Raw genomic sequence first — 25,726 nt, 5'->3', positions numbered from 1 at the left:
ATAGTTACTGCTCTGCAAAATAACTCATCAAGCCATTCAAGTTTTTCAGTACTTTAATGCCAGTTGAGAATCACAGCCTCCATTTAAAAATGACACTTTATAAATATACTGACTTTAGCACTGCTTATCTTACATGCCATTCAGTTGTGTTAGAGAAACACATCCCTCTCCCACTGCACCTAGTGGGGGAGCAGCAGGAGGTATGTATGAAAGAAAACTTTACCTGCCAGTAGCTTGGCTCATGTTCCTGAGTTAGCCTTAGTGCTGATTACAGAACATGGAATCAACTGAACTGTGCACAGCTGATATATCCCACATGGACAACTAGGGCCAGTGTATGAAAGGAGCATAAGCCAAGCTTTCTGGGGAAAATAATCTTCTGGTAATACTGCAACAAACTACTGTTACTGCTCTATCTTCATGGTGGCAACATGTCTCCCTCTAAGCTCAACAGTAAAAGCTATCACTCTTTTCACAGAGAGCTCTTTCCTTGCAGGTAGGCTGGGTCCTTGAGGTTGATCCCAGGAGCTGAAACCACTGCCACAGAAACGCACCTCTCTCCCCTTGTGGAACAATTCCACAGTGAATTAATGTTGCTTGTAGCTCCTAGGGTCATGTGCATTAACTGGCAAAGAAGTGACTGACTTCAGCTGCAGGAAGGGCCTGATGTGGAGAGCAGAGGACCAACTCCCCCCTGTCCCCAAAGAAGGGGAAGGCTGGTTTGTTTAACTCCTGCTGTCTTTCCAAGCAAGTTCAGTAGTGGCCACTAGCAGAAGATCTATCAATACTGAGGATGGATGAATTGCCCTTTGCCTGAACCGTTATTTGGATCTCCGGGCTCTTTTGGAAAATGGAGGGCTGAGCCAAACTGCTGGAGGCCAAGCCAGCTGGAAGGGTGGTCAGCGTTACACAAACTCTGCAGCTATACATTTATAATGGACAAGAATCCTCCACAACTGGACTAGAACAAAAGAGCTGCAGTTAGTGTTTCAACTAAACAGGAGATAATCCCTTGTGTATAAAAGAAAAACTCCTCTTAAATCAATGAGCAAATCAGTGAGACGTCAACCCCAGCTTGTTGCAGAGTCTGACAGAAATTCTGTAGCCAGAGAACCACAAGACTTGGCTAAAAACCTTTAACATCCCTAGTTTGTTCCACAGGTGTGCACCACCCTCAGCAATGGGGCAGAAATGTCCATGGTGCTGTTAGCCTATGTAAAACTGTGGGTTGTGCTTGCTGGAGTCTCTTCTCCTGCACCCTTCAAGGTCACACAGCTCCATTTTCCTGTCTGGGTTTCTGTACAGCAGTACGAGAGGCATTGAGTGAGGGGGCCAGCGTGCAGAGGAATCCAGCCAAAAGAGTAAGTCCTAGGCCTCCCCAGGCACAGAACATGGACCAGCCGTAGCCATGGCTGATATCCTCTGGCAGCCCATAGACATAGCGAGGATAGCGAGACAACTCAAAATTAATCCCAGCCACACAGGTACAGAGTGAGATGATACAGCATGTACCTGCAGGAGGAAAGCAAAAAGAATAGTAGGCCTTTGACCAGGCCTGCAAAGCAATGCAGCTGTATCCATAGTTTCCTTCCTTCCTCCCTCCCAAAGCCTCAGCCTCTTGATGAGCTTTTATTCTTTACAGTGAAATCATACAGAAAATGATTTAAAAACACCCAAAACACAGCCTACAACTCCACTACACTGCATTTCATTTTCCACCTGCTCAGGTCAGCTTCCCCTCCGACCATTACACTCACCTGCCTAACTTAGGTCTTGTCTACACTACTATGGTAAGTCAACCTAAGTTACATAACTCAAGTAATGTGAATAAAGTAACTCAAGTTGATGTAGCTAAGGTCAACTTACTGCAGTGTCTACATGAGATGTTCTCCTGCAGACTTACCTTACTCCTCTAGGAGGTGGAGTACCCCAGTTGATGGGAGAGTGCTCTGCTATTGACTTAGCAGATCTTCACCAGACCCCCTAAATCAACACCACTGCATTGATCGCAGCAGCAGTTAGTGTAGACATGGCCTTAGTGCTCACTCCTACACTTGTCTCAACTATGCCCTACCATCCAGGAGCTGTTTCAGATTAATTTTCTCCCATTCTCTGCTGTATTTTGCTAACTTGACTCCTTTCCTGTCAGTGCCCTTAGCTGAAATGGGAAGCTAGATTTCTACAACCATGCTGTTTACCCCCTCAGCTCACCAAACTTTCAGTAGAGCTAGGCAGGCCTCCATAGTAAACTTCCAGCTGTTCTTTCACCCATTTCCAGAGAAAGCTGAAGGGAAGCCTTTCTTGGCTTGGTAAAGGTGCAGCCTTCACTATTAAAGCACCTGGCATGCATTTGTGCTGAATATTTATGCACCAACAAATTTAAGGTTGTAGCTATATCCACCATGCATGTCCTGGATAGGTCATTTAAACCAAAGTGTTGGAAAGCCAGGAGTTAAAGTGACACGTCTCACACCAGCCAACCTTCATGCGGGGAAGCCAGAACATTGTGCTGCTGTTTTGTAAGTGGAGTGCTTTGTGCCGCTCAGCCTCCAGGGGGACTGTTTGTTTTGGACACAACTACCAACAGTGGCCTTCTCGGTTCCCTGAATGGACTAGAGGAGAGCAGATACCCAGACTCCTCTAACTAGGGCAGTCCCCCTGCCTCCCAGCTCAGGAAGTACTTGTAGCCTAGATCTGGCCCTTTTGAGCTTCCCCTGCTCTCCCTCACTTAAGTACAAAGTAAAATGTCCTCTTATGAACCTTTTGCTACAAACCAACATTCATTCTCTCCACTGACCAGCCTTCTTGCGTGCAGATTTTATGCTAAGCTCTCATTGCTAGGTAAAAGACTAGAATTTTTTTTTGTAAAGGAAGCAGGAGTGCTCTGCCTTTGCCACATTTAGCAATGCGCTAAACATGCTGGAGCTTGCCAAATCTTCATCTCATTCCACTAAATTTTGCACTGTGCACAATATCTCAGCTAGGCTAGGCTAGTAAACTATGTTGCATGTCTCCTGCCTTTCTTTTTTTGCCACTTCACAGGGGAAAAAAAAAAGTTTGAATACTTTTGCATCCTGGAAAATGAGCTATTTTCCAGGCCATCTTTTCTCAGAAACCTTGGTTGACATGGCTTCAAATCCCTTTATCCTAGTTATTGACCTAAACTACCAATTTTCACATTTTGTGGTTTTTAGTGAAGGTGCAACATAGGAATATCAGATCAATGAGGGACTTCCACCACACTCCATCATGGACCATTTTAAAGGAAGATTAAAGCTACATGCTTGGAATCAGTTTGGGAGAGGTCTATCTCCTGTGTTATACAGGAGGTCAGACCAGATGATGCCAATGGTCCCCTTCTAGTCTTGGAATTTATGAAACAACTATTCATAAGTGATTACTGATTCTCTGCTTAAGAAATCCACTAGGTTGGTGGCGACACTCAGGAGGTGAAAACCCATTAGGGTTATCCCTGTTGGCTTCATGGCTAGAGCCTGATGACTTCCAGGCAGCGAGGAGCCAAGCAGATGCCTCCTTAGCTGTTTATGTAGTGCATCACAAGGTGTTACCCATTAGGAGCTGCACTGTGGAGTTTTTGAAGAACAGATAGAAAGGCCATGTGGGCTAGCCTGACTGTGAACTCCAGCACATGGATGTAGAGTCTCCTAATTCTCTAGGAACTGAGTTCCTTGCATTTGTAGATGTTCCAGTGGGCTTTCCAATCTGTACCTGATGTGTGTGTGATTAAAATAGTAAGGGGGGTGTGGGTGGGGGGGGTTTCAGAATGGTAACGCCTCCAAGCCCATTTTTCAGGTTCCTTCCAGCAGCTCCGTTCTGTGACAACCTGCAGTAAGACCATCATCTTCTTGTTCATCTGGTGTTTTGTTGGGGAATACAGCTACCTGAGACAAAGGTAGAACAGTTGCAAGTGAAGTCTGCCAAGCAGTGTGGCCTAGCAGCCCAGACACATTCATACAGTTGCAGTTGAGCACCAGTGATTGCTGGGGCAGGAACTTTTCTTCAGGAAGGGATGCTCTCTCCAAACTGGAATCAGGGCTCCTACGAACTCTATCATCTGTGATGGGATGAGAGACTGTTTTTCATAGTTCATCAGGGATACAACTACACTGCACACCACTAGCAGCAGTGTATAGGATATGTGCAGCTACACACAGCCGTGAAAAGCAAGCTATATCCACACTGCGGTGTGTAGCTATACATGCCAGTTGAAGGCTTTGGCTGGGGGCAGAAAGTGGGGAAAGGCTTTGGCAGCTCCCTGCGGCAGGGAAAGGCTCCAACAATGGGGAACTGCTGCAGCGTTTCCTCCCCTGACAGAGCCTTTTCTCACTGCTCGAGCCTTTCGCTGTGGTGGGGAAAGACTCCAGGAATATGAAGGCAGCGGGACACTACACTGCTAAAAACAGCACTATAGACAAGGGAGGCACTGCTTGGGCATGTAGGGTATGTACCAATAGGGTTTAGGCGTGTCCTTACTCTACTTTCCTAAGCAGTGTGTCACCGCCTGCACTGCACTGCGGTAGCAGGGCATGTAGGGTCTGTACTCTACACCAAAAGGAGTGGGCCATGCAGACATACCTAGGGGTCCCAGATGAGAGAATAGGGAGAGGGATGATGTACTTCAGTTGTGCTGCAGATTCCTGCTGAGATCCACCATTGATCAGCCAATTGTCCAGGTAAGGATAGATATGGATGCTTTTTCTTTTGAGCTGTGCTGCTACCACTGTTAGGCATTCTGTGAAGACTTTCAGGGCCACAGAGAGTCCAAACAGCACCACCTACTATTGGTAATAGTTTGACCCCACCGTGAATCTTAGATACTTCCTGTGTGCTAGCTGGATGGGGATATGGAAGTATAGATCCTGCAAGTTGAGAGCCATGAACCAGTCCTTTGCTTGCAGAGATGGAGAAAAATATTACCATCCTGAATCTGTCTCAGGCCTAGGATAGGACTGCTCCTTCTCTTCTTCAGGATAAAGAAATATCCGTATTCCTATGGTATCTCAGTTATGGTTCCCAGATGAAGCAATGAGGTCATTTTTGTTTTAACAGGCTCTTTTGAGAGAGGTCACCGATGGGGAAGGCAGAATGTAGTCAATAGAACCGTACAGGGTAGCCTTGGGCAATGTTGTCTAATGCCTTTTGTTACCTGTGACAGCCACCCAGGCCTGTTGGAATGGAGCAAAATAGTTGCCGAAGTAGTTATAGACTTCTGATCAGCACCGTTGTGTCTCTCAACCCTCCCATCAAATCTGCTGTCTCAGAGGAAGCTGGGTTGGCCAAAGAGGTGGAAGATGGGCATCCCCTGCGGCTGATATTCCAGCTGTTGGCCCTAGAAGTAAGACAACCTCCCCTGCCATTGGTGGAGTTGATATTTGTAAGAGTTTCTGTAGGGGGCTGATGTCTAAATCCCAGGGTCCTTAAAAAGGCCTTTGAATCCTTGTGGAAGTGGAGCACTTCATCTGTCCACTAGTTTAGGAGCGCCATTCCCTAGAAAGGCAGGTCCTTTATCATGGCCTGTACTTCTTGTGGTATGCCCAGTGCCTGGAGCCAGCAGACCTGTCTTGTAGTGAGGGCTGAAGCAATCAGTCTTGCAGTCGTATCAAAGGCATCCATCGCTACCTGCAGCAATGTTCCCATGAACCATCTGCTCCTCCTTGATGATCTTTCATGTTATCCCTGCTATTCTTTCCCACATGAAGTAATTGTACTTGGTAATTCACCACCCAAAGCAACACCTGATGAAGATGCCTTTTGTGGGTCTTTATTCTTAGGCGTGCCCTTCTTAGACTTTGATTTCTCTTGCACTGCAGATGACCAATAACCTGGGTTTGGGTGAGCACAGAAGTGCTCAAAACCTTTTGGCAACACCTGATACCTTTTCTCCACACTCCTGGAGGTGGGAGGAAGAGTGGCCGGGGTCTGCAATAGCTCTTTCGCCAGTTGTGGGATCCTTTCATTAACAGGGAGAGTGATGCTGACGAGGGTCATCGCACTCAGAATATCAAAGAGCTTGTGAGACTCTTTACATGAACTTAATCTCAATGTCCAAGGTCTCTACCATTCAGGACAGGAAGTCCTGGAAGGTATTAGAGTCTTCTATTGCTGAGGCAAATGCTAGTGTTACCGCCTTGTCTGCCATTGGAGGATGCTGCGGGCTGTCCTCTAGTCTCCTTTTCTCTGGGCCCATGTCTGGTTCTAGTGTGGGTGGCCCAGCCAAAAAAGCTGCTGGAGAGCATGGAGTGCAGGAAGGTGATCTGCTCCTTGACATGTGGGAGGACAGTTGTCAGTAAGACCAATATGGCATGCCATACAGATATTGGCCACATTAGGGCTGGCTGGCCCAGTGCCCCCTCCCTGCTGGTTGCGCTCCTAGATACCTTCCTTGGGTCGTTCTCTGATGACAGGAGACAGGACTTTCTGCTCGGCGCTGGCAAGAAGAATTACATCAGTGATGGGGAGGAGGAATCTCTCACCTCATTCCAGGGTGATGCTCAGTAATGGTACAAGGCTGGTACCAGCCATCTCTTCAGTATTGGGAACATCTCTGGGAGTGACAAGGATATCTCCGGAGAATACCTGAGCCTCTTACTCATGATAGAGCCGAGCATCACTGCAACTGGGTCTCTTGTTCTGCATGATTGATTAGGAGCTTTGTCCTTGAAGTGGTGTTCCCTTGTCTTCCATCCGGGATCTCCCCTCAGTCAGAGTTACACGGATTCTCAGACCAACTACACAAGTTGGTATGCTATTTATGAGTGGGCACAGGGGCTGGCTGTGCTGCCTGAGTCAGGGCAGTTGGTACGGGAGCTGGAGTTGTTCATGCTGATTTAATCAATGCCAGGACTGTTGCAGTTGAGGTGCCCATGCTGAGGTCTTACTTGACACTGAAGTGTTCAGCGCCGACTCTGCCAGCGTTCTCTACTTTCCACTGCTCCATCACGAAGTATTAAGTCCTTAAATGAGCACTGGCCAATGCTGTCTTATCCATCCTCACTCTGGACCCAGAGGTGACTGTTACAACTAGAGTGACCCAAATGGACTGCTCAAGCAAATGTAGCTTGAGCCCCACTTCCCTGGACTTGTGGGTCGTGGCAGAGAAGGACTTGCATAAAAAGCACTTATTCAGGAGGTAGCTCTCCTAGACAGAAGAGGCCTCGTCTGTATCCATCCTTGAGGGAGATCAGCCCATTGCAGGATAGGTAGGGTTCGAACCCAGAGTGGACTCTGCCATGAGATGTGGTGTTTGGCACTAAGCCCCTTGTCTTGCTGTACATAGAGATCATCAATTTGCCATTTAAAAAAATATATATCCTTTAGAGAAAGTATAGGGACATAATTCTTCACCAGATGGACTGAAGAGTGTAGTGGGTCGAGCAGTCACTAGATTCTGCCTCACTTCCATGGGCAGCAAGAGGGAACTGAGGGAGGGTCACTACTGCCCCACCCTTTATGCCCTCGCGCAGGAGCACGAGATGGCACAGGGGACATGCACAGCCTTGATGGACACCGCTACTCAGAAGACTCTGATCTTGCATGCATGCCTACAGTGAGATCTACACTGACACAGGTGCAAAGAAGAACCCTGACTCATCTCCTGCCACATGTGTCTAAAATTTCAACCTCTGTTACATCAACTATTGCATTAATAAATGGCTTTGTGCAGTTTGCTGATGAGGCTGATTGTACTTCTACCTGCTTGGGATGTGGCTCTAATGCTTTCTATCAAAAGTTTGATATTAGAATGAAGAGAAAAACTCTCACCTCCCATGAGGAAGAGCAGCCCTGCCACATATTGCATGAGCTCGTGCTGTTTACAGCAGCCCAGCATACCAATGATCCAGCCAAACAGGATGATGGAGACTGCCATGCCAATGAAACCGGCTGTCATTCTCCGCAGATCTGAGGAGAGAGAGGAGCAAGAGGGGAAGAAACAAAGGAGACACCAAGACAGGATTGTGGGGAGGGGAGAGAGAGAACAGACACAATCCACTGAGATTATTAGGTCTACTGTCCCTAAAGTTAGTATCCTTGATGGGCTTCCCTTACTGCACCCTCTTAGAAAGAAATTGTTTGCATTACAGTAGTGTCTAGGCACACTGAGACCAGGGCCCCTTTGTGCTGGGAACTACACACTGTCTTGAAGTGCAAGAGACAAATTGGACAGAGGGTGATGGGTAGAAGGGATACAACATAACAGCATAGTAAACACTCTGATGGTTTGCAAACCTGTTAAAACCACAACTTTTTGTTGCTTTGTTACACTAGGGTTATTTGTTGTTGTTGGGAGGTGATTAGCTAGACAGAGAGACAAAGCAAAAGAAAGGAGATACTGAAAGGAGGGGGTAAAGGAAATGGGGAAAAGTATGGAGGGCAGGTGTAGTGAGGCTGAGGTGAAGAGACTGAGGGAACAGGATTGGAGCAAACAGCTAATCAAAACGGGAGAGACTGTCCATAGTAAAAGCTGTAAAAAAAATATCCAGACACTGATGTCTTCAACATCTGGAGGTCCCTGCTTCTTTCTGCTGCTGCCGTCAACTCAGTTTCTGGCTGGCTTCTCCTGGCAGTTTCTCTTTTCCCTGAGCTCAAATGGGGCTGGGGAAGTGGATGGGGTGTACCCTGTGTACTGGGGCATCAGGGACACTGGGTAATGCTATCTAGAGCTCAGCTCCTCTCTTCCTCACTGTAGTACACCTACTTGTCTCTGATCTTGCTGGACCCGAGAGCTACCTTTTAAAAAATGATAATGAGTTTGGGAGCCCAACTTGCATCACTCTAAAAAGGTTTTATTTTCATAGGACTGATGATCAGCACTTGCTAAAAATCAGGCCCCTTTAATGTGTCTCAACTTGGGCACACCAAAAATCACTAATAACTTTTCAAAATTTAGACCAGAATGTAGGAATCTGGTGTTCTGAGCCCTACACCTACAGACTTGTCAAGCCCTGTGGCATTTTCTTGTATGTCTCTCTAACCATAGTTCTTTGTGACAGCATCCATGTGCAGCACCTCTGTGAACATGCAGATGTGTGAGGCTACAGCATGATCTCAGTCATGTTGCATTAATTGCATAAAAAGTCACCTAAGCTTCTGCTGGTAAGTAAAAAAGGGTAGAAATGAACAGAGGAAGCTGGGTTGCCTAGTAGCTCATATCCTCAGGAGTCCAGGAAGGGAACCCCAGAAGGCAAGGTGAACTTGGATAGGACAAATAGGGGAAGTAGGTGAGGAAGGAGAGAGAGAGTGGAGCACTTTCACGTGGGTTGCAGGTGACCAGGCAGCTGCGAGGGGTTTGGGATGGGATCCGAGTTACCCAGGAAAGAATTTTCTGCAGTATTTGGCTGGTGAATCTTGCCCATATGCTCAGGGTTTAGCTGATCGCCATATTTGGGGTCAGGAAGGAATTTTCCTCACGGGCAGATTGGAAGAGGCCCTGGAGGTTTTTCGCCTTCCTCTGTAGCATGGGGCACGGGTCACTTGCTGGAGGATTCTCTGCTCCTTGAAGTCTTTAAACCACAATTTGAGGACTTCAATAGCTCAGACATAGGTGAGAGGTTTTTTGCAGGAGTGGGTGGGTGAGATTCTGTGGCCTGCGTTGTGCAGGAGGTCGGACTAGATGATCATAATGGCCCCTTCTGACCTTAGTATCTATGAATCTATGACCAGGAGGATGCAGGGATGAGCTTGTGGAAAAGTCAAAATTAGCATGCTTTCTGGGAGGAGAGGTCATGAGAGTTAGGGAGCTAGAAAGAGGTTATGCACCATTTGGGATGTAGAGAGAAAGCATGGCAGGCACTGTACAAATCAAATAAGTGTATAGCCCTTACCTAATAGGACTAATCTGTGCTTCAGCATTGAGTCTGACCAACACCTAGCCGCTGAGAGGGTATTCAATAAACTGCAGTGACACTTCCATCACACCCGAGCAGATCTGCACCATTATTGCCAATTTATATGGCCCCTGCACTAGCCACTCCAAATGTCCTCTACACTTGGGTCACTTTCTATTAACTTTCTATTAACATAATTTGCTTGTCTCCAGCCTCCCTAATTAATGTTCATTTTAGCTCTAGATACCAGTCACTAATCTCTGCATCAGTGCCCCATTTGGTACTGAAGTCATGGCAGTGACCTAGATATGAAAGATTCTGAATATGCTTGTACTCTGCTCAGTAAGGGTGCATGGCATTGGTAAGAGTCTGGATTACTTACGGAGAGCATGCCACTCGTCCTGCCGGATGATGTTGGTAATATTGATGGGTAAGTTGCGTGGCAGAGAGGATGAGGTGTAATGGTACTTCACAGCAGTGCAGCGCTGAATAACTCCTGAAAGAGACAGAAAGATCAATGTTCAAGTGAAATCCCTGTACCTAGCTTGACTTTAGGAAGTGCCTCCTTCCCTCTGTTGTCCTAAGAAGCAGAGTTTGCCAGTCTAGCATGGCAGACACATGATGGTCTTAGTTTGAAGTTAACCCACTAACTCAAGCCAGAAAATGAATAGGACAGCAACAGAACAAGTGTAACCAAAAAAGGGACTGTGACTGTGAATGAGTTTTGGGATGAGCGCACAAAGTGTGACCTGCGATTAAAAGGGGAGGGGGTGAGTGTGGAATAGTCACTGAAGGAGAAGGCAGCCCCATTGCTTGGGAGTGAACAAAACACTAGTAAAAGCATACTAGGGAACAGCTCCTTGTGACAGTGGTTGTGAAATGCTCTGGGAGATTAGAGAGAGCTACAAAAGCAGAAGATTCAGTAATAATGGGAGATTTCAACTATCCTCATATTGACTGGGTATATGCCACCTCTGGAAGGGATGTAGAAATAAAAATTTTAGACACCATTAATGACTGCTTCTTGGAGCAGCTTGTCCTGAATCCCATAAGGGGAGAGGCAATCCTTGATTTAGTCCTATGTGAAGCACAGTATCTGGTCCAGAAGGTGAATATTAGCTGAACCACTTGGTAACAGTGACCATAATGTAATTAAAATTTAACATCCTTGTAGGAGGAAAAATTCCAAAGAAACCCACCACAATAGCATTTAACTTCAAAAAAGGGAACTATACAAAAACGAGGAAGCTAGTTAAGCAGAAATTTAAAAGGAACAGTCAGAAGAGTGAAATGCCTGCAAACAGCATGGAGACTGTTTAAAAACACCATAATAGAGGCTCAAATTATATCTATACGACAAATAAATAAAACAGGACCAAAAAAATGCCATGATGGCTAAACAGCGGGGTAAAAGAGGGAAAAAGGAATCCAATAAAAATTGGGAGTCAAATCCTAGTGAAGAAAATAGAAAGGAGCATTAATTCCGGCAAGACAAGTGTGAAAGTATAATAAGCAAACCAAGAAAGAATTTGAAGATAAGCATACAAAAACAGTAAAAACAAAAAAAACCCCAAAACTTAAATACATCAGAATCAGGAAACCTGCCAAACAGTCAGTGGGGCCACTGGACAATTGAGGTGCTAAACAAGGAAGATACGGTCATTGTAGAGAAACTAAATGAATTTTTTGCATCAGTCTTCACTGCAGAAGATATAGGGGAGATCCCCACACATGAGCCATTCTTTTAGGTGACTAATCTGAGGAACTCTGCCAGATTGAGGTACCAATAGAGGAGATTTTGGAACAAGTCGATAAATTAAATAAGTCACCAGACCAGATGATCTTCACCCCAGAGTTCTGAAGTGACTCAAATATGAAATTGCAGAACTACTAACTGTGGTATGTAACCTATCACTTAAATCAGCCTCTGAACCAGATGACTGGAGGATAGATGTGACACTGATTTTTAAAAAAGGCTCCTGAGGCAATCCTGGCAATAACAGGCTGGTAAGTGTAGTTCAGTACCAGGCAAATTGATTGAAAGTATAGTAAAGAACAGACAAACATAATATGATGGGGAAGAGTCAATGTGGCTTTTCCAAGGGGAAATCATGCCTCACCAATCTATTAGAATTCTTTGAGAGAGGGGTCAACAAGCATGTGGACAAAGATAATCCAGACCATATCATGTACTTGAAAGCCTTTGGCAAGGTCCCTCACCAAAGGCTCTTAAGCAAACTAAGCTGTCATGGGATAATAGGGATGGTCCTCTCATTAATCAATAACTGGTTGAAAGACCAGAAACAAAAGGACAGGAATAAATGGTCAGTTTTCACAATGGAGAGGTAAATAGTGGGGTCCCCAAGAATCTGTAGTGAGAACCAGTGCTGTTCAATATATTCATAAATGAGCTGGAAAAGGAGGTGAACAGTGAAATAGCAAAATTCACAGACAGTACAAAATTGCTCAAGATAGTTAAGTCCTAAGCTGACTGCAAAACATTACAAAAGGGATCTCACTAAACTGGATGACTGGGCGACAAAAATGGTAGATAAAGTTCAATGCTGGTAAGTGCAAAGTGATGCAAATTGGAAAACATGTTCCCAGCTATACATACAAAATGATGGGGTCTAAATTAGATATTACCCCTCATGAAAGAGATCTTGGAGTCATTGTGGCTAGTTCTCTAATACATTCAAATCATTGTGCAGCAGCAATCAAAAACGCTAACAATGTTAGGAACCATTAGGAAAGAGATATATAATAAGACAGAAAATATCATAAAGCTGCTATATAAATCTATGGTACACCTTGAAAACTGCATGCAGTTCTGATCATCTTTAGAATTGGAAAAGGTGCAGAGAAAGGCAACCAAAATGATGAAGGGTATGAAACAGCTTCCATACAAGGAGAGATTAAAAAGACTGGGACTGTTCATCTTAGAAAAGAGATGACTAAGGGGGGATATGATCTATAAAGAGATCTATAAAATCATGAATGCTATGGAGAAAGTGAATAGGGAAGTGTTATTTACCCTTCACAGAACACAAGAACCAGGGGTCACCCAATGAAATTAACAGGCAACAGGTTTAAAACAAACAAAAGAAGGTGCTTCTTCACACAACACAGACAACCTGTGGAACTTGTTGCAGTAGGGTGTTGAAGGCCAAAAGTATAACTGGATTCAAAAAAGAATTAGATAAGTTCATGGATGATAGATCCATCAATGATTATTAGCCAAGGCAGTCAGGGATAAAATCCCATGCTCTCGGTGTCCCAAAACCTCCAATTGCTGGGACTGGATAACGGGATGGATCACTCTAAAATACCCAGTTCTGTTCATTCCCTCTGAAGCATCTTGCACTGACCACTGTCATAGACAGGATACCAGGTTAGATGGACCATTGGTCTGACCCAGTCTGGCCATTTTTATCCTATGTTCTTATGATTTCCTTCTCTCATGAGATTCATTGGGACAGTAACCTCTCAGCACAGACCAGGCTCCACTGGGTATTGGGGGAGGGACAGACTTCACAAGGAAAAAAAGGCAAGTACCTGGGGCCCTCTTAAGTCCGGGGATATTTAGAAATTGAGAAGGGGATGGGAGAGAGGTGATCTCAATTTCCCACATGCTAAAAGACTGTTGATTTTAATTTATTTTATAATTGAATCTGAGCGCATAGATTTGTAAAACCACACTAAAGAGGGAGATTCCAGAGTGTGCTCCCTCTCTAAGTCCTTATACAGCTCTCATCAACAAGGACAGAGGAACAAGAATTGAATTTTGTTAATAAAGACTTAATTCAGAGAGGTAATATGGGGGATTTCGCTGTATGGATGCCTCTTGTCCACTCCCAGAACTCAATCTAACTCTTATTGACTTCAATGGGATCAGGTCTCATTCACAAAAGATTTGTACAGCTCTGAATTAAGTACTTAGGCCACATCCTCCACATCATGGTATCTAATTAACTAAGTAATCCCAATCATCGTCAATCACTGATTACCTATCCAATTATTAATATTTACCATACTAAACACTTTATAGGGTAGGGTTGAATCTTTAGTGTGTACACCTTATAGATCAGGGGTGGCCAAAGTTACTGACCCTCCGAGCCGCATATGACAATCTTGAGAAACTCAAGAGCCGGGGCACACCTGGCAGGGCTTCAACCCCGCAGATGACACCTACCAAGGCTCGGTCTTCAGCCCTGCTCCTGCTAAAGCCTGGAGCCCCAGCAGGTGTGCCCCATGGGGCTGAGTCCTCAAGACCCCCCTCCCTGCAGGGCAGAAGCCCCTAGCCCACCACCAGGCAGAGATCCCAAGTTCACCCCTCCAGGCTAGTAGGTGGAGAAAGGGGAGGGCGTGGGGGACTCCAAGAGCTGCACTTTAAAGATAAAAGACCCACATACAGCTCATAAGCCACAGTTTGGCCTCCCCTGTTATAGATCTAGCTTCTTGGTGTGAGTTTTTATGGAATCTATAATATAGGCTGCAAGTCTGTCATGGAGGTCATCAAAGTCACAGATTCTGTGACTTTCTGGGACCTCTGTGACTTCTCCAGTGGCCAGTGCATCTGCCCCTTGCCCCAGAGCAGGAGCAGGCCACCTCTTGCCCCAGAACGCCCAAGATTTAGTCAGGGGTATATAGTACAAGTCATGGACAGGTCACAGGCCAGGAATTTTTGTTTACTGCCCGTGCCCTGTCCGTGACTTTTACTAAAAATACCCGTGACTAAAACGTAGCCTTAGGTATAATACAATTATACAATTAGAAATTCTATACAAAACTAACATCCACATTAATCAAATCTTATAAAAATCAGTGTCACATTAGTAAACAGATATTGCAATATAGGCCCAAAAACAAACTCTATGATTTACCTCCTACATTGAGTTAGGCAGGGTTTGTCAAAGGTAAAACCTATTTTAGATAGACTACTGTAAAGAATAATGGTACCATCACATATCTATGAGAAGCAATTTTACATTTTTATCTCAGTATATAAATATAAAATTTAAGAGCATAGCTTGCTTTATTGATCACTTATGTCCCAAGGGATCTGCACTAAGGACTCATTGGTTAAAACTCCATTAATTAAAACAAAGACGCACCAGCTCTTTATTTAAACCTGATGGTTTAAATGTTTTTAGAATATAAATCCAATATGCATCTGGTTTCAAAATATTAAGTTCATTACTTTCTCTCAGAGTTTAAAATTTACTCTAGTCTTGTAAAATGTAGGGTGGAAACAGAAGATACTATCTCAAGAAGTGTTTCCCTGAAGGTGAATTTGAAGTTTATAAATATTAAGGCCAAAAGGGACCATTATGATCATCTAGTCTGACCACCTATATAACATAGGACAAAGAACCTCATCTAATAATTTCTGCATCAAGCCCATACCTTCTGGTCAAGCTATGGTATACGTTTTAGAAAGATTTGCAGTCTAGATTTAAAGACTGCAAGTGTTAGAGAATCCACCACATCCCTAGGTAAATTACTCCAAAGTTTAATTGCTCTCACTGTTAAACAATTGTGTCTTATTTCTATTCAGGTTTTCTAGCTTCAGCTCTCAACCATTGCATAACGTTCTGCCTCCTTCTGCTAGAATAAAGAGCCATTAACTATCACAAATCTCTTACCCATGAAGACAGTTGTAGACTGTGATCAAGTCACCTCTTAACCCTCTCATGGATAAATTAAATAGATTAAGCTTGTTTAGTCTCTCACTATAAAGCATGTTTTCCAGATCTCAAATAATTTTTGTAGTTCTTTTCGGAACTCCTTCCAGTTTTTCAACATCCTTTTTGAAGTGTTGACACCAGAAGTAAACACAGTATTCACTAATACAGTACTGTATACAGAGGAAATACCAGCCCCTACTCTTGCTTGATATTCCATGGCTAAAACATCCAAAATTTAAATATATATATATAAAAGTTTCTTTGACAAGACACATTTTCCATACAACCATGTTTATTTGGATTAATCATCCTACCATTTTTTAATTCTTTATTGATTGCATCCCATATTAGTCTTTCACAATCTTGATTAGGATTTATGTCCCGGTAACTGGTCTAAAGTTCCTGGGTAATCCTGTTTAACCTTTTAAAATGATGGCGCTATGCTGGCTTTTCCAGTCCTCTGGAATCTTCTGTGTTCCAAGATTTGTTAAAAATCAATGTTAATTGTTCACAGGGCTCCTCTCCCAATTCCTTTAATAGCCTTGGGTGCAAGTTATCCAGTCCTGCAAATTTTAAAGTGTTTTAACTTTAACAGTTGCTATTTAACATTCTCCCTCGTTACTGATGGGATAGTATGTATTTCATTATCACTTTATGATATCACTTACATCTTCCTGCTAATTTCTAAGTACAGAGAAAAAAATATTTATTTTCTACTACTGCCTTTTCTGTATGATGATTGATAATTTTACCTTCCTTTTCTCATATGGGACTGTAAAGTATAAGGGGTACCATTCCTCTGGGGCCAGAGGCCTGCACCTAGCTAGCTAGCTAACTGGTTAACTAGCCCTGTCTGTTGCATATGAAAAAGAGTAGGACATGGAGGAAAGAACTGCAATATCTTCCAGAAAGCTGAGGGACCACAGGGCCTGTGCTCCCAGTGCACTGCTACAGGGGCTAATGCAGAGAGCTATTGCTCCAGAGACCAAATAGACAGAAGGGAGACTGTGTGGAGTCCATTATTGCTGAGGCAAGTGCCAGGACATCTTAATTACGGAAGTTACTAGCATGAGGGTCAGAGTTGGGGAAGCAACCAATTAGCCTGCACAGACTTTGAGGAAAGAGTCTGCAAAGTTTTAATTTGTTTGGTAAGAAGGCTTAAAATAAAACTAACTCGTGGATATTGCTTCCCTGGATTCCTTGAGAGAGCTCAGACAGAACTAACTAAGGAAGTGAGCTGGTTCAGCAAGATCAAAGCCTGGTCTGGTAGAAGGAAGGTGCTATAAAATAGGCCCCAGTCCTTTTTACATGGTCGTATACCATTGCTAGGATTTTTGTGTTCCAGATTATATTTAAGTAACTTCTTCGTGTCTTTTAACTCTGCTATCCATAGGGGTTTTTTCCACAGATCCCTTTAACTGATAAGATAAGTTATCTCAATTTCCTGATGGCACTCATTGCCATCAGGTTCTCCATTTGTTTTATTTTATATTGCTTCTTTCACCTCCCCTCTTAATCAGAATTTTTTTTATCCAAGAAATCTTTTCATGATTGAAAAAGTGTGGGGTTTTGGGGCATTTAATAAAAGCATTTTAAAACAATCCCCCATTAGCATTCCCTCTTATGTTTAAATATTTCCTCAGCAAAATTTTGCTCATGATAGTTTTCAGCTTCTCTACCTTATTGTACATTTATGTTCTGAAATTTTCATCTGTAAAGGTTGAGATGCTTGAAAGTCTCTATAAAAATCATATTACCATGTAATAATGCAAGTTACTACATCCAAATTACCAGATACTATTTCTGTTATCAGTTTTTGTTTTGTAGTAATAGGTAAATAATTATATAAAAGGCAGGGTCAACTTAGTTTATTCAAACCTTGAGAAAGGCCCATAAGGAATTGAAACAATGGATTTCCCCCTTTCTAGACTGCTTCCTTAATAAATCTTTTAGAAAATCTCTATTGAAATCTTATAAGGTCATTTATTCCTCTGTCATTGCGGGCCTCTGAAATTTCTTCTTTTTCCATGAATCAATTAGTAGTCCCCATTAAGGTTTCAGATCTGGGTTTGTTGCAAAGCAAGGAGAAAGAGAGCCTTGCAATGATAAATTGTAACAACCTGCAGATCCTAACAAGGGAAAATGTTTGCCTATAGTTCCCCAAACATAATAATGTCCCTGACCAAAGAGCACAATGACAAAGTCATCTCCCTCACTGACTTGAGGAGGCTGGTTACAAACTGTAGCCACAGGAAAGTTGGGTGGGGAGAGGCTGTGAGCAAGGCAGGGAATGAGGAGGAAACAGTGAGAAAAGAGCCAGATCTATTTAAATCCATGATCCTGCAATACTAACAGATGTGAATGACTTTACTTCCATGAGTAAAGAGGTGAGTGGATCAAGCACTAGACAGAGAACCACCACTCCTGTGCCAAAAAACCCCTGCACTTTTCTGGCTGATGGGAATGGACTCTTGGCAAGGTTTAAAAAAAGAACAATACAGTGAGACTCGAAGTAATGTGGGGGGGACTTTGAGGGAGGGAAATGCTAGTAATTTCAGTAGAAGCAGAATGGTTCAATAGGAAGCAGAAACAGAGGTAGACATTTTAAAATGGCAAGGTCAATTAATAAAATGAAACTAATGAACTGCCTTTTAGTGGAATGAAATCAACATGGAAATATAAATGAAAATGGATCCTGGTAGATTAAATGGAGAAAGAAGCTAATTTATTTTGTAATGGCATTTCTAGGAACAAGAGCCACAGCTGCACATTAGAGAGGATTCAGAGATGAAATCTAGCTCCACAGTGAGTCATTCCATCTTCTGTCGTACAGGGGCTATGGGGACTTGAACCACAGCTGGAGGACACAATCAAAAACTACCGGAACATTTGGTTTTTGCTATTTATTTTCATTTTGTGCCTAAGTCAAAGAGCTTTTCCTCCCACCCCTCACTCATCCATGTTAATAAATCTCTCTTGGATCAGTAAATCATGTTCTTTAGAACAGAATTTTTGTTGTATCCCACCTCGTAACTACTCTCTGTAGATTGTCTATCTGGATTGCAAGCACATTGGGACAGGGGCTGTCTTCATACCTGTCTAAGTCAGACAGCACACTGTTTGCACTATCAGAATAAAATATTATAATGTTCAAACAATTGCTCAACTGTGTGTCATATTCCCTGATAATCTTCTTAACTCACGCAGCAGGGGCCTGTGCTGGTGGAGCAGGATCAAAGTTCTATCCCCACCATAGAGATTGGGGCATAGCAGAGGGATGATCATGCAGTGGGAGAGGGTACATACCTATTAAGATACATGGAAGTTTCACATGATGTAATAGGAGGGGCTAGGTCCTTTCTCTACAGCTCAGGTAAGACCATGCCTGGAATATTTCACCTTTTTCTTGGCCATTACCTGCCAAAAAGATACTGACCCAATGAAGCAAATTCATAGGTTTGTTATGAGGGAGGAAAAATCCCTCCAGGGGATATATGGAAGGGTCTCCTTGGGACAATGGCACTAGTTCCAATGATGGGGACTTTATAAAATAGACTGGGAAAAGCCCTGCAGACCAAATTGGGCAGCCTAAATGTTTTCAATGACAAGGAGGGAAGCACCCTGATCAGACCCAGGCCTGGCCAAGACAACAGCACAGCTGTAGCAGTGCTACATGGGGTAGGCATCTGCCACCCGGTCTTCCAACGTACATATAACAACCTTTTAAAGCTACCTGGCTGTGAAAAGCCACAATCACCCACAGACTCCTGGCCAGGGCTGTGAGCTCCCTCCCCTGGAGCCACCAGTGCTCCCTTCCAGCTTCAAGGGAAGGTGTCAAATCCCCTTGCAATTCCTTGGCTGCCTGAGCTACACTACCCACCCGGCAGTGGCATTGCTTCCCTGCCCCCCCCCCCCCCGCTCCAAAGAGACAGGCCCAGAGCAGCTGGGCGCTGCTGCCACCCCCACACCAGAAACTGGTGCAGTCAGGTGGGAGGCTGAGGGGGCAGAACCGGCCCCAGCCCCCCCGCCGGGGTCTGCCCTCGGCCCAGCAGGCAGCGGAGACCCGGTCGCCGGGTGGGCGACAGAGACCCGCAGCCCTTCCCAACGGCTCTTTTCGGCCGGTCGGCACCAGCTCCCTGGGGCTCAACGGGGAGCGAGGAGGGCTCAGCACCGCGGACAGCGGCTGCTCCAGCCTCCGGAGATGCTCAGCTCAACCTCAGGGGACCCGGTTACCGGCAGGGGGCAGCCCAGGGAAAGGGCAGCGCGGGCTCCTCCCAACTGGACAGAGCCCCCAGCTGCCCCCCACTCCGCCCCCCCCCCGAATCCCCGTCTCGGCCCCCCCCGCGACCCCCCAGCACCCCGGACTGCCCCCCCTGCACCGGACCCGCTTGTCAGGCCCCCTCCGACCGGCCTCCCCCTCCAGCCTCCCCCGAGCGGCCCCCCTCACTCCGCCCCCAGCTCGCAGCCCCGCACCTTTCCGGATGAGCTCCTCGCTGTCTGGCTCGTACCCCTTGCGGTGGCAGCGCCTCCAGAGCCCGGACACGGTGGAGTTGAAGCGGCGGCCGCAGTGCGAGTCCAGGGCGGCGGCGGCCGGGGCCGGGGCCGAGGCCGGGGGGTGGCCGGGCAGCAAGGCCCGCGGGGGGCGGGCGCGGAGCGGCAGGTGCGGGCTGGGCGCCGACATGGAGCCGGGCGGGTCGCTGCGCTTGTGGCCGAAGCCCCGGCAGCGCTCGCGGTGCCGCCGCGCGTCCGTCTGGTACCAGGAGTCGGTGCCGATGGCCACGGCCAGGAGGGCGAGGGCGGCAGCGGCCAGAAGCAGCCCCGAGCCGCTCAGCGCCTGAGCCGCGGCCGCCATCTTACCCGCGCCGGGGGCGGGGAGCGGCTGGGCGGGCGGCAGCGCGTCCCCGGCAGCCGGGCAGCCGCCCCCGGGACGCTGAAAGGGCGCCCGGAGCAGGGCACGGTCCCGCCTGCCCCGGAGGAAGCCTGGCCCCGGGCGGCGCGGCCCCGGCGGCGCGAGGCTACAGCCGGGTTCCCGCCCCACCGAAGTCCGGCGCCTGCGGGGCAGGGAACCTCTGGCTGCCAAAAAGCCGCTTCGCAAGCGCGCAACGTGCGCTCTGCTCCAGCGGCAGGCCGGGGAGAGCGGCCCAGGGCCGGAGGGGCCACGGCGGTTAGTGCCCCGGCCTTTGGGTACCTCCCGCCTGCAGGCCCCTAAACACGGTCTCCCCCTCAAGGGAATGACTGGGCATCATCTGCCGTGCCGTGCCCTCCCTCCTCGCGGTCTGCGCCTCCTGAAACGCTGCCCCTGAAATTTAAGAAAACGTGTTTCCATCTGCCGCTGCCTCTGGCAGGAAAGCGTGTGTGAAATGCTGCAGGCATCGCAGGCTGTGCTTTTCTCCAGCTGGCCCAAATTCAAGTGGCCACAGCAGGGCACAGCCAGATACTCTGGTGATGCAGGCCACGTAACTCTTTCAAAGCAAGACAACGTTAAACCCAACGATAGGATCCACCCCAAGAAACGGACCTACAAAAGTCTCTGGGACTCCCTCACCAGCAGACTTTGGCTATTAGATAGTTAAGAGGGGAGCACAAGGGCAGCCCTTTGAGAACCATGTTTGAAATCCCACTTAGGGTACTAGCGATAGCCCAGTCTCTAGTGAATAGCCATTCTGCCGTACCATCTTATGATCATAGCCAAGTGAAGCTGGAGAGAGCCATGACCGGAACAGATGAGTGTTACAAGATAGTCATGAAGGGTATCTGTAAATCTGTCTGAGGACTTAGATCTAGAATAGGGGTACTGCATGTCTGTAGTGAAGGGCCTTACCAGATGGGTATAGTGAGCTTGTATGCTACATGTGTATGACTGGCCCTATAGGGTCAGACCAATGGTCCATCTAGCCCAGTATCCCATCTTCCAACAGTGGCCAATAACAGCTTCAAAGGGAATGAACAGAACAGGGCAATCCATCAAGTGATCCATCCTCTGACATCCAGCTGCAGCATCTCACAGTCAGAAGTCTAGGGCCACCCAGTGCATGGGATTGCATCCCTGACTATCTTGGGTAATAGCCACTGATGGACCTATTCTTCATAAACTTATCTAATTCTTTTTTGAATCCAGGTTATAGTTTTGGCCTTCACATCCCCTAGCAACCAATTCTACAGGTAGACTGGGAGTTGAGTTTGTGTTTTAAATGTGCTGCCTATTTCATTGGGTAGCTCCTGGTTCCTGTGGTAAATAATACTTCCTTATTCGCTTTCTCCACACCATTCATCATTTTATAGCCTTCTATCATAGCCTCCCTTTGGGACTTTTCAGTTTGGAAAAGAGACAACAATCTTCTTAATCTCTCCTCCCATAGAAGCTGTTCCATACATGTAATCATTTTTGTTGCCCTTCTCTATACCTTTTCCATTTCTAATGTACCTTTTTTGAAATGGGGTGACCAGAACTGCACACAGTATTCCAGGTGTGGGCATACCATGGATTTATATAGTGCCATCATCATATTTACTGTCTTATTATCTATGCTGTTCTTAACATTGTTAGCTTTTTCAACTACCACTGCACATTGAGTAGAAGTTTTCAGAGAATTATCCACAATAAACACCAAGATCTCTTTCTTGAATGAAACAGCTAATTTAGTCCCATCATTTTGTATGTATATTTCAGATTATGTTTTCCAATGTGCATTACTTCGCATTTATAATAATTGAATTTCATCTGCCATTTTGTTCCTCCCCCAGTTTTAAGAGATCCCTTTGGAACTCTTCAAAGTTTACTTTGGATTTACCTATCTTGAATAATTTTGCATCATCTGCAAACTTTGCCACCTCACTGTTTACCCCTTTTTCCAGATCATTTATGAATATGATGAACAGTACTGGTCCCAGTACAGATACCTGGGGATCATCACTATTTACCTCTCTCCATTCTGAAAACTGACCTCTTATTCCTACCCTTTGTTTTCTTTTAATCAGTTACTGATCCATGAGAGGGCCTTCCATCTTATTCCATGACAGCTAATTGTGCTTAAGAGCCTTTGGTCAGAGACCTTTCCTGAAAGTCCAAATACACTACTGTATCACCTTTGTTGAAGTTCGTTGACCACCTCAAAGAATTCTAATAGATTGATGAAGCATGATTTCCCTTTACAAAAGCTATGTTGACTCTTCCCCAACAAATCATGTTCATTTACATAGTAAGAAACAGAATTATTAGATATAGTTTCAACCAATTTGCCTGGTACTGAAGTTAGGGTTATCGACCTGTAATTGTCAGGATCATCTCTGAAGCCTTGTTTAAAAATTGGCATCACATTAGTTATCCTCCAATCATCTGGTTCAGAAGCTGATTTAAGTGATCGGTTATATACCAGAGTTGGTAGTTCTGCAATTTAATGTTTGAGTTCCTTCAGAAGTGTTGGGTGAATACCATCTGGTCCTGGTGACTTATTACTGTTTATCAATTTATTCCAAAACCACCTCTGTTGACTCCTTAATCTGGGACAACTCCTCAGATTGGTCATTTAAAATAATGCCTCAGGTGTGGGAATCTCCCTCACATCCTCTGCAGTGAAGACTGATGCAAAGAATTCATTTAGCTTCTCTACAACAGCCTTGTCTTCCTTAAGCACCTCGATCATCCAGTGGCAGGCTTCCTGCTTCGATGTCCTAAAAATTTTTTTTTGCTGTTAGTTTATGAATCGTGCTAGTTGTTCTACAAATTCTTTTTTGGCCTGCCTCCTTTCTCGACTTGCCAGAGTTCATGCTCCTTTCTATTCTCCTGAGTAGGATCTGACGTCCAATTTTTAAAGGACGCCTTTTTGCCTCTATCTGCTTCTTTTACTCTTATTTAGCCATGGTGGCATTGTTTTGATCCTCTGTTTTTTAATTTGGGGGTAAACATTTAATTTGCACCTCTATTATGGTGTTTTTAAATAGTTTCCATACAGCTGGCAGGCATTTCATGCTGGTGACTGTTCATTTTACTCTACATTTAACTAGCTTCCTCATTTTTGTGTAGTGCACCTACCCTACCTCACTTCATCTGTGATCACTTTTGTAAAAGCCCACTGTATCTGTAAGAAGAACAGAACTGTTCAAAACTGAAAGCAACACATGCTTTTAAACTAACATTTCAGCTCATTACTTTCAACTGAATTGTATAGTCTTTAAGGAAGGAGAAGATATGAGAAAATTCATTCAAAAAGTGTTACTTACCAGTAATTTGAGTTCTTAAGGAGATTCACAGCACAAATCCACACTCTTGGGATGGAGTTGCTCACTTTACACAAGCCTAGCTTTAGTAGGAAATGAGAAAATTGGAGCCTCCAGTGAGTCATTCTTTGAACCCCATCCTTTTTGCAGATTCTGCCATATTTAGTAGATAAGATAGTGGTGGGGAGGGGAGTACACGGAAAATTTCCTCTAAACCTATATTTTAGTACACTACAGAGCCAGAGCTAAGAAAACAATCAAGAGAAAAACCCTAACTGGGGAAAAACAATGGCCAACTGACTAAAGTGGATGTAGAGGTAGATCTGACTTGCTGCTTTCCAGGTTGCAAGGAAGTGAGGGTGTGCAGAATCCACACACCTAACACAGCTTAACCTGGAATGTTCCATGTCTCAAAGAAAAAATGGGTGTTCCCATCCCCAAGAGTCAAAACTTCCCAGAAGGTGGCAGGCTTCTGAGAAGCACCCCAATGGTGAAGAGCTGCATTGAGAATACTCAGAAAGTTAAGAAACAAAGCGTCATGATTTTTTAAGTCAACAAAATACGGACAGCTGCATTTATGATCATTTATGATTCTTCCTCCCCACCCCTACCACCTTAATGTGGAACAAGGCCTAAACAGCAGAAAAAGCCCGTTGATTGTATGCAATGAGAAGTAAGCTAGCTTGACTCAGTTTTAGTTAAATACAGCTTCTCCAGAGGCACAAAATCTCTTCTGATCCTGGCTCTTTCACGGGACTTATTCCTCCAGCTGCAGCTTTATCACTGTTCAAAGCCAGTTAGTTGTTCAGACTTTGTCTCTGCAAGCCTGGTATCCAGGAGAAACTCAGCAGTTTGCTAGGCCTGAAAGAGAAGTTTAACCCTTTTCTGGGCCATCCTTGAGTTGCCTGAATAAAAAAAGTGGTCTTTATGAATCTTCAGGCTAGAAATCAGCTCTCAGGAATGGAAGTGTGTATCGGACATTGTCTTGCTTGTGCTAAACCTGGACAATATAGGTGCATGCTCACAGCCAGAATGCAAAATGTAAGGGTCTATCCACACCATAAACCCCACCATACTGGGTAGCCTGCTTCTTCTGTCACTGCCTCATACCATGGCTCCATCAGGCACAGTAGACAAGACCTAACTGTTTTGGGGAATTGTGTTGCAGCCTCTTTAAATCATGTTTTAACATGGTTCTCTAATGGTTGTGTGTGTTGTCCACGTGGGACCACACTCTTGTTAGTACCTTAGAGTCACAAGATGTAAAGGGGAATTACAGGACTAACATTCTTCTGCAAATGAAGAAGTTTTTGCACCTGCCAAGTCAGAAGCCATAATCACATCAAGAATTAAAAATGAATTGGAAATGTTGCATTTGATTTAATCTGCAGCCCTCTCTAATCTCCAGAGAAGACCAGAAAATTAATGTTTCCTAAACCAGTCAATTTAAAGACTCACCCTACCTCTCAGTCTTACTACCTACCTCCAACATCAATTCCTCTCAGTTTCCTCCCCATACCCTCTTCCAGCTCCTTCTCTCTTCCACTGCTAGTGGAACACAAAGCAATACCCCTGCAGTTAGCAAGCTATACTTGGCTCCTCATAGGCCCTATTCCATGATCTATTCCTAAAGCTTTGGCTACTGAAAGCACCTTATGTATTTTAAACAACCTGATCTGCCTGCTGTCACGGGAAACTCCTGGATTAGCATGGATGTGGTTTGACCATAGCTGGCTTCATGTACATGTTGTCTCTGCTCCCTCTCCAGGACAGCTGCTATCTGAGCTCACAGCCCAGAGAATCATAGAAAGTTAAGAGAAGTGACCTGAGTTTCCATTTCTGGCCCAATTATCACTTACCTTCCTTAAAAATTAAAGCCAAGCCAATTTTCCTCACACTCTGACAGGGGTGCCCTGCAGCAACCCATCGAACGCAAGAGGAGCCAAGAAGCTTAGCAAGAAGCTCATGGAGGAATTT

The 25,726-nt window shown here is 45.1% G+C and overlaps 2 protein-coding genes across 3 annotated transcripts in view; one reads left to right on the top strand and one right to left on the bottom strand.

The window, feature by feature from the left end:
* Positions 1-18,616, top strand: part of PSMC3 (proteasome 26S subunit, ATPase 3) — a 38,639-nt gene extending 20,023 nt beyond the window's left edge. The window contains exon 13 of one of the 2 annotated variants that reach the window (XM_074955463.1): positions 18,281-18,616. The gene's annotated coding sequence lies outside the window, so the exon portion shown is untranslated. The remainder of the gene's footprint in view (positions 1-18,280) is intronic. The other variant, XM_074955461.1, reaches the window with a different exon arrangement.
* LOC141989117 (transmembrane protein 178B-like) lies at positions 41-20,384 on the bottom strand. Its single transcript, XM_074955464.1, has 4 exons — positions 20,006-20,384; positions 10,228-10,341; positions 7,783-7,920; positions 41-1,512 (listed from the first exon to the last, which is right to left on the bottom strand). Exons 1-4 carry the CDS (start codon positions 20,382-20,384, stop codon positions 1,268-1,270), a joined length of 876 nt encoding a protein of 291 aa, XP_074811565.1. The 3' UTR covers positions 41-1,267.
* Between the last annotated feature and the right edge of the window lie 5,342 nt (positions 20,385-25,726).

The sequence above is a fragment of the Natator depressus genome, chromosome 6 (genome assembly GCF_965152275.1).
Source record: "Natator depressus isolate rNatDep1 chromosome 6, rNatDep2.hap1, whole genome shotgun sequence".
In the NCBI taxonomy this organism is placed as follows: domain Eukaryota; kingdom Metazoa; phylum Chordata; order Testudines; family Cheloniidae; genus Natator; species Natator depressus.
This window is presented reverse-complemented; position numbering and strand designations above follow the sequence as displayed.

What these genes read in the sequence shown, in the direction of transcription:
- LOC141989117 (XM_074955464.1), bottom strand. Translation starts at nt 20,384, where the DNA reads ATGGCGGCCGCGGCTCAGGCGCTGAGCGGCTCGGGGCTGCTTCTGGCC. An exon ending in CGAGGAGCTCATCCGGAAAG is followed by an intron (nt 10,342 to 20,005) that starts GTGCGGGGCTGC and finishes TGTCTCTTTCAG; the next exon opens with GAGTTATTCAGCGCTGCACT. An exon ending in GGACGAGTGGCATGCTCTCC is followed by an intron (nt 7,921 to 10,227) that starts GTAAGTAATCCA and finishes CTCTCTCCTCAG; the next exon opens with ATCTGCGGAGAATGACAGCC.